The 16,259-nt window shown below is 44.4% G+C and overlaps 2 protein-coding genes across 6 annotated transcripts; one reads left to right on the forward strand and one right to left on the reverse strand.

The window, feature by feature from the left end:
* The first annotated feature begins 1,131 nt into the window (after positions 1-1,131).
* On the forward strand, positions 1,132-10,077 carry ccr6a (chemokine (C-C motif) receptor 6a). Of its 5 annotated transcripts, XM_056405021.1 has the most exons (5): positions 1,175-1,256; positions 5,506-5,628; positions 6,054-6,180; positions 6,779-6,865; positions 8,133-10,077. In XM_056405021.1, the coding sequence occupies exon 5, from the start codon at positions 8,148-8,150 to the stop codon at positions 9,321-9,323; it is 1,176 nt and encodes a 391-aa protein (XP_056260996.1). In that variant the 5' UTR covers positions 1,175-1,256; positions 5,506-5,628; positions 6,054-6,180; positions 6,779-6,865; positions 8,133-8,147; the 3' UTR covers positions 9,324-10,077. The 5 variants fall into 5 exon arrangements, with proteins under 5 accessions (XP_056260992.1, XP_056260996.1, XP_056260994.1 ...); XM_056405019.1 differs by lacking the exon at positions 6,779-6,865; XM_056405022.1 differs by lacking the exon at positions 6,054-6,180.
* A 1,597-nt stretch (positions 10,078-11,674) lies between these two features.
* Positions 11,675-14,637, reverse strand: LOC130187413 (kelch repeat and BTB domain-containing protein 11-like). Its single transcript, XM_056405016.1, has one exon. It carries the CDS (start codon positions 13,451-13,453, stop codon positions 12,218-12,220), a length of 1,236 nt encoding a protein of 411 aa, XP_056260991.1. The 5' UTR covers positions 13,454-14,637; the 3' UTR covers positions 11,675-12,217.
* Positions 14,638-16,259: the final 1,622 nt, after the last annotated feature.

Here is a 16,259-nt window from a genome sequence, read left to right on the forward strand (position 1 = left end):
ATCAGAACTTAATGATAATAATTAGAAAATCATGAAAGACTAAAAAACAACATTAGGGAGACTAAAAACAACGTGAGAGACTAAAAACAACATGAGACTAAAAAACAACATGAGACTAAAAACGTTACAGAGACTAAAAACCACGTTAAAGAGACTAAAAACAACGTGAGAGACTAAAAACATGAGACTAAAAAAACATGAGACTAAAAACAACGTTAAACAGACTAAAAACAACATGAGAGACTTAAAATAACGTTAAAGATACTAAAACCAACATGAGAGACTAAAAACCAACATGAGAGACTAAAAACAATGTGAGAGACTAAAACCAACATGAGAGACTAAAAACAACATTAGAGACTAAAAATAACTTTAAAGAGACTAAAACCAACATGAGAGACTAAAAACAACATGAGAGACTAAAAACAACGTTAAAGAGACTAAAAACAACATTAGAGACTAAAAACATGGTAAAAGAGAAGAACTCAGTGAGTCTCTGACACTCAGTAACAAAAACAGTTTCACGTTGGTCACAGAATGGACACTTGTTTAAAACAGCAGGATGAAGAACAGGAATAAAAGCAGTGGAGCCAATAGCACCAATCCTCCGCTGGGGGCCCGGTCCATTCTGTCCAAGTCTCTGTGAACACAGTGGAGGGTCGTGCTCTTCACACAATCTTCATACAGCGTCACAGGAGAGGAGGGGAGAGACAGAGAGAGAGAGAGAGAGACAGAGAGACAGAGAGAGAGAGACAGAGAGAGAGAGAGAGACAGAGAGAGAGAGAGACAGAGAGAGACAGAGAGACAGAGAGACAGAGAGAGAGAGACAGAGAGAGAGAGAGACAGAGAGACAGAGAGACAGAGAGAGACAGAGAGAGAGAGACAGAGAGAGAGAGAGACAGAGAGACAGAGAGAGAGACAGAGAGAGAGAGACAGAGAGAGAGAGAGAGAGAGACGAGAGAGAGAGAGAGACAGAGAGAGAGAGACAGAGAGACAGAAAAAGGAAGTCCAGAATCAGTTTCGACTGTTTTCTCCTCTCTCCCCTCCCTCTCTCTCCTCTCTCTCTCTCTCTCTCTCTCTCTGTCTCCCCTCCCCCTCCCTCTCTCTCTCTCTCTCTCTCTCTCTCTCTCTCTCACTCTCTGTCTCCCCTCCCTCTCTCTCTCTCTCTCTCTCTCACTCTCTCTGTCTCCCCTCCCCTCTCACTCTCTCTCTTCACCATTACCTGTATGAGTGACAGAGCAACCAGCAGCGATCCGGTGAGTCTCTTCTTTCTCTTCTTTCTCTCTTTTCTCTTCCTTCTGTTCTTTTTGCTGAATGTTCCCTCCTGCAGTGAGACCTCTGTCTCCACTTCTGCTTCTTACTCTCACTTTTAATTTGAAGGGATATTTCCTGTGTGAGAGCTGCTGTGACTGATGTAGAGTCAGTGGATTTGTCCTGAGCGGTGAAGTCCAGGTCATGTGACGGATTACGTCGTTTCTCAGTGGACCAGGTCTGACCTGGAACATGTTCAGGTCTCTGTTTGTGGTGGTGCAGACTGTGGAGGTCTGGGTGTTGCTTTTCTCGCACTTAATCCTGAAAATCAACAGGAAGTGTGTTCACGTCACATAACAACAGCAAAATCAAGACAAGAAAATCAGCTCTACAGTTTGACGTTGGTCATGTGACCTTTGACCACCAGGTGAAGGAGACCAACAGGTCAGAACATTGACCCCGTCTCTGACCTCGTCTCCTCCAGCTCCAGGAAAAACGTCAAGAATTCATACAGATGTGACACGAAATTTATCTCCAACAGCTGGAGGATGAATCTCTTCAACCACAGAGCGAACGACAGAGAGAAAGTTTCTGTGAAGGTCTCTGATAACACCGCATAGAAATATGGTGGTTAGAATCTGTCGACTCGCCACTTTCTCACATCTCCTTGATACATATATATATATATATACTGTATGTGTGTATATATATATATACTGTATGTGTGTATATATATATATATGTGTATATATATATATATATATATATACACACATACAGTATATATATATATATATATATATACTGTATGTGTGTATATATATATATATACTGTATGTGTGTATATATATATATATATGTGTATATATATATATATATATATATATATATATATATATACACACATACAGTATATATATATATATATATACTGTATGTGTGTATATATATATATATATATATATATAAACTCCTTTGTATATACGTGTGCAGACTGTGGTGTGGTACTGTTCCTGACATTAAACAGGAAGTGATGCAGGACTCTGGTTCCTCTGTTGTATATAGTTTTGTTGAATGATATATAGATGAATGATAGGCAGATGTTCAGAGAGCAGGACTGACGATATATGAAGCTGATATCTTTTGTTTTTTTCTTTTAATCTGATAAAATACAAGAATTTAATAACAATGAAAACACAAAACTGCTGAATGTAAATGAAGTTGCAGTTTATTGCCCTCAAGGGGAAATTCATTCAGATCTGCTCAGACAACGCCAACACATGACACATGTTGTCTGCAGACAGATGTGCTCTCTGTCTGCTGACAGATGTGCTCTCTGTCTGCAGACAGATGTGCTCTCTGTCTGCAGACAGATGTGCTCTCTGTCTGCTGACAGATGTGCTCTCTGTCTGCACTGCTCTTATTCTAAATGAAACAATGTTAGAGATGTCCACAGGTAAATTTGTAAAAGAACTTGTTACATAAATGAAAACTGAAATAAACAATATCAGATCTGTGCAGCAGCATCTCTGTTTCAGCTCCAGTCCCAGTGGATGAGCTGCAGGTTGTAAAGCAGGAAACAGTTCCTCAGTATTTCCCATGAGCCTTTTCTTCTCATTAATGTTCCCAGTCTCCCTGAGCAGAGTCTCCGTCTGTGGCGTCTACATACACTTTGTGTTTCATTGGCCTCGTGAGCTTTTTAATCAGCCTGATGAATCAGTGCAGCACTAAAACAAACAGCTGACGCTGCCTGTTTTTACAGTTATAAACTGGCCGCGGTGCAGCGCGTGCAGCGCGCGCAGCGCGTGCAGGGTGTTCAGCGCGTGCAGCCCTCAAAGTATTTTTCCTTCACTCCAACACTTTTCATATAAATGATCAAAGAAGAACAGATTAGTTTTAATGTATTTTCAGTGATTTATGGCTCAGTAAATGTGTCGTGCTGCACAGGAGACGTGGTCATTCTGTTAGCATGGAGCTACAGGACGTTGTGCTGCAGTGGAGGAGCTGCTCAGGTGGAGGAGCTGCTCAGGTGGAGGAGCTGCTCAGGTGGAGGAGCTGCTCAGGTGGAGGAGCTGCTCAGGTGGAGGAGCTGCTCAGGTGGAGGAGGTGACAGTCGAGCGACAGACGACTCCACCACCCAGTGATATCAAAACTTTCATTTTAGGCTTTTATCATCCTGCTTTGTGATTATGAACATAGATGTTAGTGAACTCACGTCAGTCAAGGTTTGTTTTCACAAGACATTCGAGGAGTTTCAAAAACCAGGCGTCAAGTTTTCAGCGTTTGGGCCGATGATCAGTTCAGACAGTGAGTGACCTGGTGACAGAGATGAGACTGTTCGGACATCGTGATATTAAACTCTCTGCTGTTATTTTATGTCAGAAACTTTTAAAAGGTGGAAGTGAAAATGTCCTCAGAGGGTTAAATAATAATGAACTGATGAAGAGATCCGAATAAATTATATTCTCACCTCACTTTATAGTTTAATGACATTTTAGACGTTTGTTAAATAGAGAAAATAATCTTTAGGTTTTTCCACAGTGGGAGGATTTAATGAAACAACGTTATGTTTAGATCAGAACTTCACCAACCTGAAAATCTCAGACAGATCTGTTCTCAGAGCAGTTTGTACTGACTGATGACGATGGAGCGTTCAGGACGGACTTGAAGCTCAGTTTTGTCGTATACGAGGTCGTTTTCATGTTTTTAAAGATTATTTTATTTTAAGACATTTAGAAACATCGTTAATGTTTTTATTTTTCATCATAATTGAACTGTTTGTAAATGATTTGTCGGCCCTCAGGCGGGCCCGGTCCTCAGGTAGAGTCCGGTCCTCAGGTAGAGTCCGGCCCTCAGGTGGGGCCCGGTCCTCAGGTAGAGCCCGGTCCTCAGGTGGGGCCCGGTCCTCAGGTAGAGTCCGGCCCTCAGGTGGGGCCCGGCCCTCAGGTGGGGCCCGGTCCTCAGGTAGAGTCCGGCCCTCAGGTGGGGCCCGGTCCTCAGGTGGGGCCCGGTCCTCAGGTAGAGCCCGGTCCTCAGGTGGGGCCCGGCCCTCAGGTTGGGAACCACTGGTCTAGACTCCAGTATTTATGAACTATAAATTCAATCTACTTTTCCTCGTGACGATTCCAGACTGGATCTGTTGTTGTTTATTAACGAGTCACTAACAGGCTCCTGCCAACAGTTATTAATGGAGTTAACTCGTTAATCAGATTCATGAGCGGGAAACATTAACTTGATCTTTCCTGCATCAATGTATGAAAACAACTTGTTTATAATTGTTTATTTATGATTTACAAAGTGTCAATAACTGAATTAATAACCTGATTATAAAGATTTATAAATCCTTTATAAGGGTGTGATTTTTCAAAATTTAAAATTACAGAAACAGATCGTCTGAACTGAAGCTTCAGTCAGTGGATTCATCTCTTTGTTTCTTTGTTTCTTTGTTTCTTTGTTTCTTTGTCGTTGTTGATTTGATCCCGTCACAAAAACAACAAGTAAAACAAACGATCATTCAAATAGAAACAAACAAAAACAAACAGAAAATAAGCAACAGAAACAAAAAGAAGATTGTCACAAATAACGAAGGAATTAAAGACAAAGGCATATGTAAACATCTGTAACATCAGTAACATCTGTAACATCTGTATCAGTAACGTGAGTATCAGTAACGTCAGTAACGTCAGTAACATCAGTAACATCTGTAACATCAGTAACATCTGTATGAGATTCGTCACGTTTTGTTCTCGTGACACTTTGAACGACTCGAGTTTTGTTAAAAGTTGAAGGTGAAACGTAGATGTATTCATTATAAGCCCCGCCCACTTTAACCTGTCATGAACCAGGTGTTCAGACTGGACTGACCTGAGAATCAGCTGATTATCAGATGTCAACTCTTCTCAGGTCACTTTGACTGTTTGATTTTTTCTTTTGTTTTTGGAAAATGGCGGGAAAACTGAGGTTTTCTGATGCATTGAGGTTAAAATGGAGAAAGAATTGTGAGTGTAAACATTAACTCGATGATGACAGCGCCACTGTGAGGTCAGAGAGGTCAGAGGTCAGATAGTGGGGGAAGGTGTTAGAAAGCAGAGGCGGTCTGGTCCAGTCCCGGTCTGATCAGCTGGAGGAAGTCCTGCATTCAGAGGAAGTGCTTAATTACACAAACACCTGAACAGGTGACACGTGTCAGGCGGAGAACTGGTTCTTGATCCAAATAGGACCAGGACTCGTTCAAGTCAAACCGTCTGTTTCCAGGTGACATTTGAAATACGGGAAGTCGGAGAGGACAAACTGAGCGGCTGCAGAAGTAAAGAGCGGGAACACGAGGCGTTTGAGGAACCAGAGTCAGTCTGACACACGAGTCCTGTGGTTGTCCAGGTAAACACACCTGTACACACACGTTGCTCAATTCATAAGGTACAGTCACTCTTTTATTTGATTTCCTCATTTCAGTCGAGTCGATGTGAAACACGTTAAGTAACTGATCCTTTGTGGCGTCTTAAAACTCCCATGATGCTCAGAGTGAGTGTGACCTGAAAAAACCACACATCACCTGAACTGGGTCACTCGCTGCTTTGACCTCTTTTTCTGCAAACTTCCTCTCATTATTCAGACGCTCACACGTTCACATTCACTCGTTCACCACCACCATCCACCACAATGGAGCGTTCTCATGTGAAACCTCCTCACTCTTTACCCCCCCCCCCCCATGAGACATTTGTGCCAGTTTCACTTCGTTTAAATCTCGACTGAAACGATGAAACTGAGTCAAGTCAGAACTTTGTGACCTTCAACTGTTTCAGATCCTCATCATCTCAGTCTGCACACGACAAACACAAAAGGCTGAAAATCCAGTTCAAACACGTGGAAACACAAAGAAGCAAATAAAAGAACCTGTTGTGACGTCATGAACACACGTCTTGTCTGCAGGTGAAAGACCGACACTGAGAATGAATTTTCATTATGATATTGAAATGTAGGAGTGAATTTCGAATCCACTGACAATTGGGTGAACTATATATGTATATATATATATATATATATATATGTGTGTAAATATAAATATAAATATATAAACTCTAGTGTTTTATGACTTCAGCAGGTCTGAGTCTTTGTTTTGGCTCCAGGGACGAGATTAGACCTGAATCTGGTTTTCAGAAATGTAAACAACATATTTGCCTTATGACATCGAGATAAACACACACACACACACACACACACACACACACACACACGCGCGCCACTTCTCCGCACTTTAAATGTCACATTACATTAAATCTAATTATATCTAAACCCATAAATTCAGGATGAAATTTAAGTTTGAAGTCGACTTCTCCTTTTCAACCTCAACTTTAAATTTCATCTCTTAGATTTATTGACTTTTTAACAGGAACAGGAAAGAGAGGGATTTTCATAATAAAATATATTTTTAGCAGAGACACAGACAAACTGTTTTATATTTAATATTTTTATAATTATTTGTTTGTGTGTTTATTTCTCTGTGCCTTTAAATGCTGCTGCGTCTCAGGCTGTAAACCGGTTTGACCAGTTGTAAAGCTGAGATCATTACACCCGGACACCCGTCAGGACTCTTTGCTCCCAGACGTCCTCAAAGGTTTGTAATCGAAGTTTTTAGAGGTCTAACAACAGGACCTGATGTTGGACCTCTGCTGGACTGAGACCAGGACTTTGATGTGTGGACCCTGTAGATGTTTCGTGTCTGTACAGTGAACATGGGGCTGTAGTGTAAAGACTGGAAGCTGCTACAGGAACTAAATCCTCCTGTGGCGGTTCCTGATCGACATGTGGGATCTGCTCAGTCCAACAGTGGAAGTGAGAAGTTGAGGTTTTATGGGAGGTTTCAGCTTGGACCGCTGCCTTCTCTAGGAAGCGTTTTATTCTCTAACTCCCACAAACAACATCACAAATTCAAAAACGTGTTCATTGAAAGTAGCTGAATTGTGAAAAAAAGAGGAAGAAACAAAATGAAGGAAAAAATAAGAATAAGTGTGAGAGACGGAACATTGAGGTTTTTCATGTATGATGAAAATACTACACACATAAACACAGCATCAGCTTTTGAACGCTCATAATTATAACATGAAGAAGAAAGAAGAGAAAAGGGAGGCTGCGAGTCGTATATCTCCTAGATATACTGTAGTATTGTCTGTACTCACATTTTTGGTTCTTTGGAAGGAAAGGAGACAATCACTTCAAACACACAGGATGTGTGCAGGGGATCAGGACACACATCCAAACCAAATATCACGACCCTGTGACCACGCCTGCCAAAGTTATTCAAGAGAAACTGTCAGTTTCTACCACTTCCTGTTGTCGTAGAGACTCGGGAGTTCTCCCGTTGGAACGGGCGTCTTCCAAAACGTAAAGATGGAAGTTGGTCTCTATCTATTCTAACTATTCAGGCTCGTTTTCATCCCTTACTCTAACCATGACCCTTAAGTTATCAGACGACTGTCACTCTTACTTACAAAGGAACAACTTCCTGTGACCAGCAGTCAAAACAGGAAGTGTTGCATATCTTTGGAAGAATCCCTTCTACTGTGTCTCTCTGAGGGTCTCTACATGATTTGGCAGTAACAGAACGACTTGCGCCGCCTCAAGTGGGTGGCCCTTCGTTAACATGCATTTATTAACATTTTCCTTTTGTCTGTTTTCCTTTTATTGTTTGTTCTAAATGTGAAAAGAAACGTGAGGAGTGTCTCTGCTGCAGATGTTTCAGACGAGAAGCAGCTGTTTGTTTAATTTACTTTCCCGCCTCATGTTTTGCATCTGAACAGAAACACCTTCAACAGCTGAGTTGTCCTACAGGACTGAAGAGATCATCACCTCTCTGTCTGATTTTCTCTTTTCTTCTTTCGCAGCACAACAACAAGAAGATGAATTACCCAGAGGACGACCAATCAGATTACGACTACGGTAACTATACCGACGAGTGGATTACACCTTGTTCTTACCAGAACAACAACAGCGTGGAACGGGTGGTCGGCCCGTACATCCACTCCATCATCTGCATCCTGGGCTTGGTGGGGAACAGCCTGGTGATCGTCACCTACGCCTTCTACAAGAGGACCAAGTCCATGACCGACGTCTACCTGCTCAACGTGGCCATTGCGGACCTGCTGTTCGTGGCAACGCTGCCTTTCATCGTCTACAATGAGCTGTCTGCGTGGTCGATGGGGCCGGTGGCGTGCAAGCTGCTGCGCGGCTCCTACAGTGTGAACCTGTACAGCGGCATGCTGCTGCTCGCCTGCATCAGCACCGACCGCTACATCGCCATCGTCCAGGCCCGCCGCAGCTTCAGACTGCGCTCGCTGCCCTACAGCCGCATCATCTGTGCCATCGTCTGGACCTTCGCCTTCCTGCTGTCCGTCCCCACCTTCTACTTCTACAACTGGTACGAGCCGAGCCACATCGGGCAAATCCACATGCTCGAGGAGGACAATCGAACCCACATCCGGGACGACTTTCTGTACAAGGACCAGGAGGACAATCTGACCTCCAGGTCTCCACACTCCGTCTGCGAGTTTAGGTTCACGGACAACAACACGGCCTGGACGACCAAGATGGCCGTCCCCGGCATCCAGCTGTCCGTGGGCTTCCTCTTGCCGCTGTTCATCATGATCGCCTGCTACACCGCCGTCATCGTCACGCTGCTTAGAGCCAGAAACTTCCAGCGGCACAAGGCGGTGCGGGTGGTGCTGGCCGTGGTGGTGGTGTTCATCGCCTGCCACCTGCCCTACAACATGGTGCTGTTCTACGACACCGTCACCATGTTCCAGCTGCAGTCGTGCGAGGCGTCGGACAGCGTGGAGGTGGCCAAGACCGTGACGCAGACCATCGCCTACCTGCACTGCTGTCTGAACCCGGTCCTGTACGCCTTCGTCGGGGTGAAGTTCAGGAACCACTTCAGAAAGATCTTCCAGGACCTGTGGTGTCTGGGCAAGAGGTACATCGCCCCGCGTCGCTTCTCCAGGGTCACCTCCGAGGTCTATGTCTCCAGTCGCCGCTCGGTGGACGGATCCAGCGAGAACGGCTCGTCTTTCACCATGTGAGGTCGTTTGGTGGGTTCTGGACCGGGAGCTTCACTGGACCTGAGCTCGAGGTCTGCAGGTCTGGGAGTTCAAACCTGACTCAAGTCTGTCAGACATTTTGTAATATTGTGTTGTAGCTCCGGTTTTCAGTCAGTGAGGAAAATCTCAGGGGTTGATTGATGATGATTTAAAAGATAAGAAACAATCTTTTATCTTTGATTTCTGCTTGTAAATGTGAAATATGCCTGTATCTCTTTGTGGTTGTTGTGTCTCTGTCTTCATCACTGTTTGTCTTATTAACAGTAAGACAGTGTCAAACAGATAATCCTTCAGACTGTAACATTTGGAGATACAAGGTTTTCACTGGACAGAGGTGGATATGATATTTCATGCTGTTAAATTAGGAATCATTAACAGCATTTCTTCAGTGTAGCATTCAGACCTTCAAAATAAAACCAAATGTGGAACTTGATTTTCTGCTGCAGCTTTTCGCTCTTTAACTTCATCTGAGGATTTTCAGATTAAAAACTGCTGAGCTTTGGATTTAAGTTTGAACTCTGTGTAACCTCCACTGAATCCTCAAACATCTGCAGACTTTTATTTTCCTAACTTTTCTTCTTATTGTCCGCTGCCTTTTATTTTTTAAACTGTTTGTGTTAATGTAATATTTTGCTCGGACATGATTTTATTTTTATAACCTTGAATTTGAATGTATCAGTACGTCACTGTAAACGCGTCCCTTCAGAATAAAATGCAGTTTGTTTTAATACCAAAAGGTTTTTATTTATTATTACTTCATCATCACTGTAATTGTGGGTGTGAACAGCAGGTGGCGCCACCCACTGAGATTGTTGATGTCACGGGGAGGTCTCACTCTGCTCCTGTCAGGAGTCAGGGTTTTGTTCCAGTGGATCTTTGCTGGATTGTTGCTGTTTGGTTTTTCAGCAGAAAGTTTCAGCTGCTGTCGATGTTTGGAGGACCACTCCCACCCCCACCTGACCACCCCCACCTGACCCCACCTGACCCCACAGAAGAAGAGACAGGTGAGACATTCTGCTGCTCTCCCAGGGACTGAAAGATGAGGATTGTTCCACTTTATAAAAGTAATTCACTTTATTTTGGTAACATTTTATTTTTCAGCTTATTTCCTGGAAACTTTCCTGGTAATTTCCTGGAAAATAGTAATTTCTTTTTTTGTGTTTCACTGGTAATTAACAGGAAGTTTCCAGGACAGACAAAGTTTGGTCCTGATGAAGAGGAAGATGAAGAGACAGTCGATAATAAGAACTGATGATGATAATGATGCAGCAGGTCAGTGACACACTGAGACATAGTGTACTGTACAGAGTGTGTGTGTGTGTGTGTGTGTGTGTGTGTGTGTGTGTGTGTGTGTGTGTGTGTGTGTGTGTGTGTGCGTGTGTGTGTGTGTGTGTGTGTGTGTGTGTGTGTGTGTGTGTGTGTGTGTGTGTGTGTGTTGGCTCTCAGTTAAACTCTGTCACACTGCAGATAAAATATGAATGAGTCTCTGTTCAGATCATAAAGAGTCAACACACACACACAAAACACTATGATTCCTCTGACAGAGCTCCAGTGTCTGGGTCACATGTCACATGGTTACATCACCATGATCACACACACACACACACACTGTAGTTTATTCTGACTCAGTCACAATCACTGTTTTGTAAAATTACGACTTTCTCTCAAAATATTCATTAAAATTTTTCAACTTCCTCTTGAATTTTCATCATTTCATGTCACAAATTTTCAACTTTTCTTTTTAAATGTAAAATGACATTATTTTTTATATTATTATTTTTCTCTAAAAATTACAACTTATAACTTTATTGTAAGTTTTAATTTTCTTTCAAAATTACAATTACGAATTATTTATCCTCAAACTGTTTGGATTTAATTCTACAAATAAAGTAAAATTAATATTTAACATTAAAGAATCTCCTTCAGATGTGAAACATTATTTCTTTTTTGTTAAGTGACAGACTCGGCTCAGGCGCCGTGACGGAAAATGAGCTGAAGGTTTTTGTTCTAACGTCAATATCACGATTCAGATATTATTGTAAAAATGTTAGGTGTTAGCTTAGCTTTGAGGTCCGTCACCGTTTAGTGTCCCCTGGAAACACATCTGTTGTGTTGTTATTTGCAGCTCATATGTCAGACTGAAGCATTTGTTTTCTGAGGCTGTTTGTTTTGATCTCTCTGGGCCACCGTAGATTGGACAGGGGCGCTGCACTGACCACCTCTCTATACTGACCTGGACCAGACTCTCTGCAGCCACAGGAAGAGGAAACACTCTCTGCTCCGCCTCGTCAAAATAAAGGTTTTCTGACACAATGAAAAGTAAAGACACAAGATGTTGAGCAGCTGGAAGCAGCAACTTTCCCGCCTTTTTTATTATTTTTATAAGATGATCAGAGAGAGACACAAGTGTTGTTTCATCTCAGGCTTAACAATCAGAACATGACCTTTGACCTTTGACCTTGTCTGACATTCAGTTTGCTGTTTGTTTGTGTTCAAGAGACTCAGACCGACAGGGGGCGGAGCCAAAAACACTTTGATGATGTCACACTGGAGAGGATGACCTCACATGCAGGTAACAGAGTGTTTGTTTTAGCTGTTTGATAAGGAGCCGGCAGGTGGAGTGACCAGATGCTCACCTGTACAGTCTCTGCTCCAGATGTCTGCTGCAGCTGGACTAAACAAACATCTGGTTTTCATGCAGCAACAAGTGGAAACATAAACTTTCATTAAACGTCGGTTAAAGCGGGAATAAAAGATAAAGGCACAGCTGAAGAAGAGGAAGAAGAAGAAGAAGAAGAAGAAGAAGAAGAACAAGAAAAAGAAGAAGAAGAAGAAAAAGAAGAAGAAGAGGAGGAGGAAGGAGGCAGGTTCACGTGTTAGCACTTTTTTGGACCGGGTTCAGGTCCTGGTCCTGGAGACTTGTCCCGGTTCAGACAGAGGACAAAGGGCACCAGGGCTCCTCTGGCCTCTGCGGGGGGGGGCAGGACGTCCGGCAGGAACCCCTCCCCCTCCTCCCGCACCTCGAACTGCAGCGTCTGGCTCCGGTTGACGCAGTAGATCCGGTCCTCGAGCACCGCACAGCGGAACGGCAGCGGGTTCTCCAGCGGGAAGCTCGCGCCGCCGAGCCACACCTTCACCACCGTGTTGTACTTGTACACCTTCACTCCCGCGCGTTCCCGGTCCACGTCGAAGCGGTACACGAGGCCGCGGCGCGCCACCATGTCCGTGGACCGCCGCCGGCTCTCGTTGAACGGACACTCCTCCCACTCGTCGCGGCGGGAGTCGTAGCGCAGCAGCCGGTAGAAGAGCGAGCCTCCGGACACGAACAGCTCCCCGCCGCAAGAAGTCGCCTCGTGCGCCACCGCGAAGGAGCCTCTGGGCAGTGGCGCCACCTGACTCCACCTGTCCGCGCGCGGGTCGTAGCGCTCCACCGTGAACAGACACTCCCCCCCGATGGCGTACAGGTATCCGTCCATGGAGACCAGTCGGAGCTGGCAGCGGGGCTGGGTCAGCGGCCGGACCTGGCTCCAGAGGCCGGTCAGCGGGTTGTAGCAGAAGACCCGATCCGACGCCCTGGAGCGGCCGTCCCCCTCCGCCCTGATCCCCCCCGCCACGAACAGGTAGTTGTACATGGTGCACATCCCGGAGCCTTTTGCCGGGACCTCCTCCGGCAGGCTGGTCAGCACCTCCCACTGCTGAGTGTCCGGGTGGAGGCAGAACACCCGCCGGTGGTTGTGGTCCTCCGGGGCGGGCAGCAGCGGACTCTGCGGCCGGCTATTGTCCCGGCTCCCCGCGCGGTCGCACACCTCGCTACTCTCGGCCACCGCCAGCACCTTCCTCCCCTCCATCCTCCGTGCCAGGATGTGCTCTCTCTCCCCCGCTGTCAGCCGGCCGTACACGGCGGGAGTCCGCAGTACGTGCAGGTAGTGGTCGCTCATGTATCGGTAGAGCCGCTGCTTCGCGCCCTCCGCGCCCTCGCTCTTGGCTTTTGTCAGAAGCTTGTAGCAGTTTTCTGCGCTGATCTGTGGCGGCATGTCAGCAGCTGCTGCACCGAGGTGTGAACACTGATCCCTGGAGGAGCCTCCTGACTCCTCACTCTCCCTGGCCTCCATTTGTTCCGGACTCCTGGTGGATCAGATCGATCCGGGTTCTGTCGGACTCGATTATGCGTCTGGAGATCCGAACAATAAACGCCCCTCCACTCCTCCTTTATTCTCTCTGTTGCTCCAAGTTTTCCCTCCTCCTCCTCACACACCATCCACATCCGTCTCTTGCTTCACTAATGTCCCCCGCTCCTCCAGCGGGGCGCGGCGGCTGCTGACGCCGGGATTCCTCGCCTGCTGTCGGGGGAAGTTTTGCTGCTTCTGCGGACACAAAGGCGTTCGGTGACCGTGTGGACTCTTCCTCCTCCTCCTCCTCCTCCCCCTCCCCCTCAGACCGGACCCGTGTGTTCTGTGGTTCCGCCCCTCTGAGGAACAAAGCCTCTGCAGAACCTGGTTCCTGAGCTGCTGCAAAACACTCCGTGTGTCCTTATCATGTGTTAGTTTGAATATAAAACAACTTTTATTCAAGTGGTTTATTGGGAAACAAAGTCAAGTACATAAAGAAAATGGCAGCTTTTATTTTTACTGTAGGGAACAGATGAAACACACATCTGTACAGATGTGCAGCTGCTGCCAGGACGAGTCCAGATGTTCCGTTTTCTTACTTTTCAAACTGGAACAAACATTTTCTGTCAGAAATAAAACAGTGGGCTATAAAAGAAGATGAAGAGGAAGATGAAGATGAACCTTCATTGATCCCTGTGTAGCAAATTGAACTTTGACACAGCAGCACGAGGGAAAATGAAATAAGAATAGAGACAATCTAAAATAAAAAGAGATACATTAGAAGCAATGACAATATCCAATGTAGCCTGTTGTGAACACGTGCAGTGTAAATTAATAATAATAATAAAGCAATTAAATAAAGAAATGACTGGTTGGTACATGTGCAGTACAAAAAAGAAGAAATTAAAAATATGAAATACTGGTACTTTCAACCCCGAACCACCGGTCCCCGAACCACCGGACCCCGAACCACCGGACCCCGAACCACCGGTCCCCGAACCACCGGTCCCCGAACCACTGGTCCCTGAACCACCGGACCCCAAACCACTGGACCCTGGAGCTGCCTGAGGTAATGATCTTGAGTCTACTAATGATAAACAACACAGAAACATTGTTTATTATGTTCCACACTTTGATAATTACGCCTCATTTTTATATGATGCTTCGTGCGTCAAATGCAGCTTTACAAAATAAAAGAAGGAGACACTGAATCTGTGACGCTGCTGCACGTCAGGATGTTGAGTCAACAGAAAGAAATCAACAGTTTCAAATCAACAACAGACAAGTCTGTGAAGAATCAGGAGATCACGTTCAGTTACTGACACTGTCACTGATCATGAAATCATGAAAATACGTTTTCAGCTGAACAGATCAGAGAAAGTTAAAAACACATTTCTGAACAAATGGCTCCCCCTGCTGGAGGAAACCCGAAACATCTGTCTCTGTTGAAAGAGGGAGGGGGATCAGGATCAGATTCAGGATCAGGATCAGATTCAGGGTCAGGATCAGATTCAGGATCAGGGTCAGGATCAGGGTCAGGCTCAGATTCAGGGTCAGGATCAGATTCAGGATCAGATTCAGGATCAGGGTCAGGATCAGATTCAGGGTCTTTTTTTGCATAAATCTCTTAAACCACTTCAGTTCTATAGATTTAAATCAACATGAGATTAAACAGAACACAGAGGAACCTGAACAAGAACATCAAGTGTTTAAATATATATATATCATATATATATGTATATATTTGTATATGTGTGTGTATATATATATATATATATATATATATACAAGTAATTAATTCACAGAGACGGTTGTGTTGAATGTTCCACTTTATTCACACTCACACACACACACACACACACTCTCACTCACACACACACACACACACACACGCACACAGATTCTTCACTGTCTTGAGGGATGAAATCTGAGTTGTCAGGAATCTGAAGTGAACCCCGCAGCAGGCGACTGATTGCTTCTTCTCTGCTCTGATCTCTCTGTGTTTCCCAGCAGACCTGCTCTGTTTCCTCTCTCAGTGTGAGATCAGACGCTGCAGGAGGATGAGGATGATGAAGACGTCTCGGTGAGAGGTGATAACTTCATAACACCGTGTACATGCTGAGCAGCTGCAGCTCTAATACTCACTATCTGAGGCGGGGGCCCCTGGACATTCAGCTGAGATCTGTCCTGAGCTGGACCTCTCACAGAACTGGAATGTGGAAATGGAATCCATTTCTTGTTTTGTTTGATTTTGTTTTACTTTTTCCTGTTTGTAGCTGTGGTTGGAAAAACTACGACACACACAAAGTTTATGATCTTATGAAAAGATGCGGCAACTTTGGTGTCATGTAGTGGAACATGGATCTTTGAACAGTTTATATGTTTCTCATATTGTGACAAACAGAACGTATGTATGTACATATGTGTTTGAAGGTATGTTTATATGTGGATCTGGATGCATGTATAAATGAATCAATAAATGAAGGAATGGATGGTTTGTATGTAGGTTTGCCTGAAGGTATGAAGGACTGAATGTAGAGCTCATGTTTGTATGATTGAAAGTTTTTATGACTCCCTGAATAAAGTAACTTCTTTTGTCTGACCATTATTTAACAACTTAGAGTATTACAATGGTAAAGTATTTAACACTTGGGAAAAATTCTACTTCTTAACAGTATTGTAGGGCATAAAAACATAAAACAAGTCATTATATAATAAAGCAAAAAAACGTCATAAAACTTCATAGTATAGTAATAAACGTTACTATACCATGACATTTTATGACGTTTTATGATGTTTTTACACCTTA

Source organism: Seriola aureovittata, chromosome 19 (assembly GCF_021018895.1).
Source record: "Seriola aureovittata isolate HTS-2021-v1 ecotype China chromosome 19, ASM2101889v1, whole genome shotgun sequence".
Lineage (NCBI taxonomy): Eukaryota > Metazoa > Chordata > Actinopteri > Carangiformes > Carangidae > Seriola > Seriola aureovittata.

What these genes read in the sequence shown, in the direction of transcription:
- ccr6a (XM_056405017.1), top strand. Translation starts at nt 1,227, where the DNA reads ATGAGTGACAGAGCAACCAGCAGCGATCCG. An exon ending in GAGCAACCAGCAGCGATCCG is followed by an intron (nt 1,257 to 8,132) that starts GTGAGTCTCTTC and finishes CTTCTTTCGCAG; the next exon opens with CACAACAACAAGAAGATGAA.
- LOC130187413 (XM_056405016.1), bottom strand. Translation starts at nt 13,453, where the DNA reads ATGGAGGCCAGGGAGAGTGAGGAGTCAGGAGGCTCCTCCAGGGATCAG.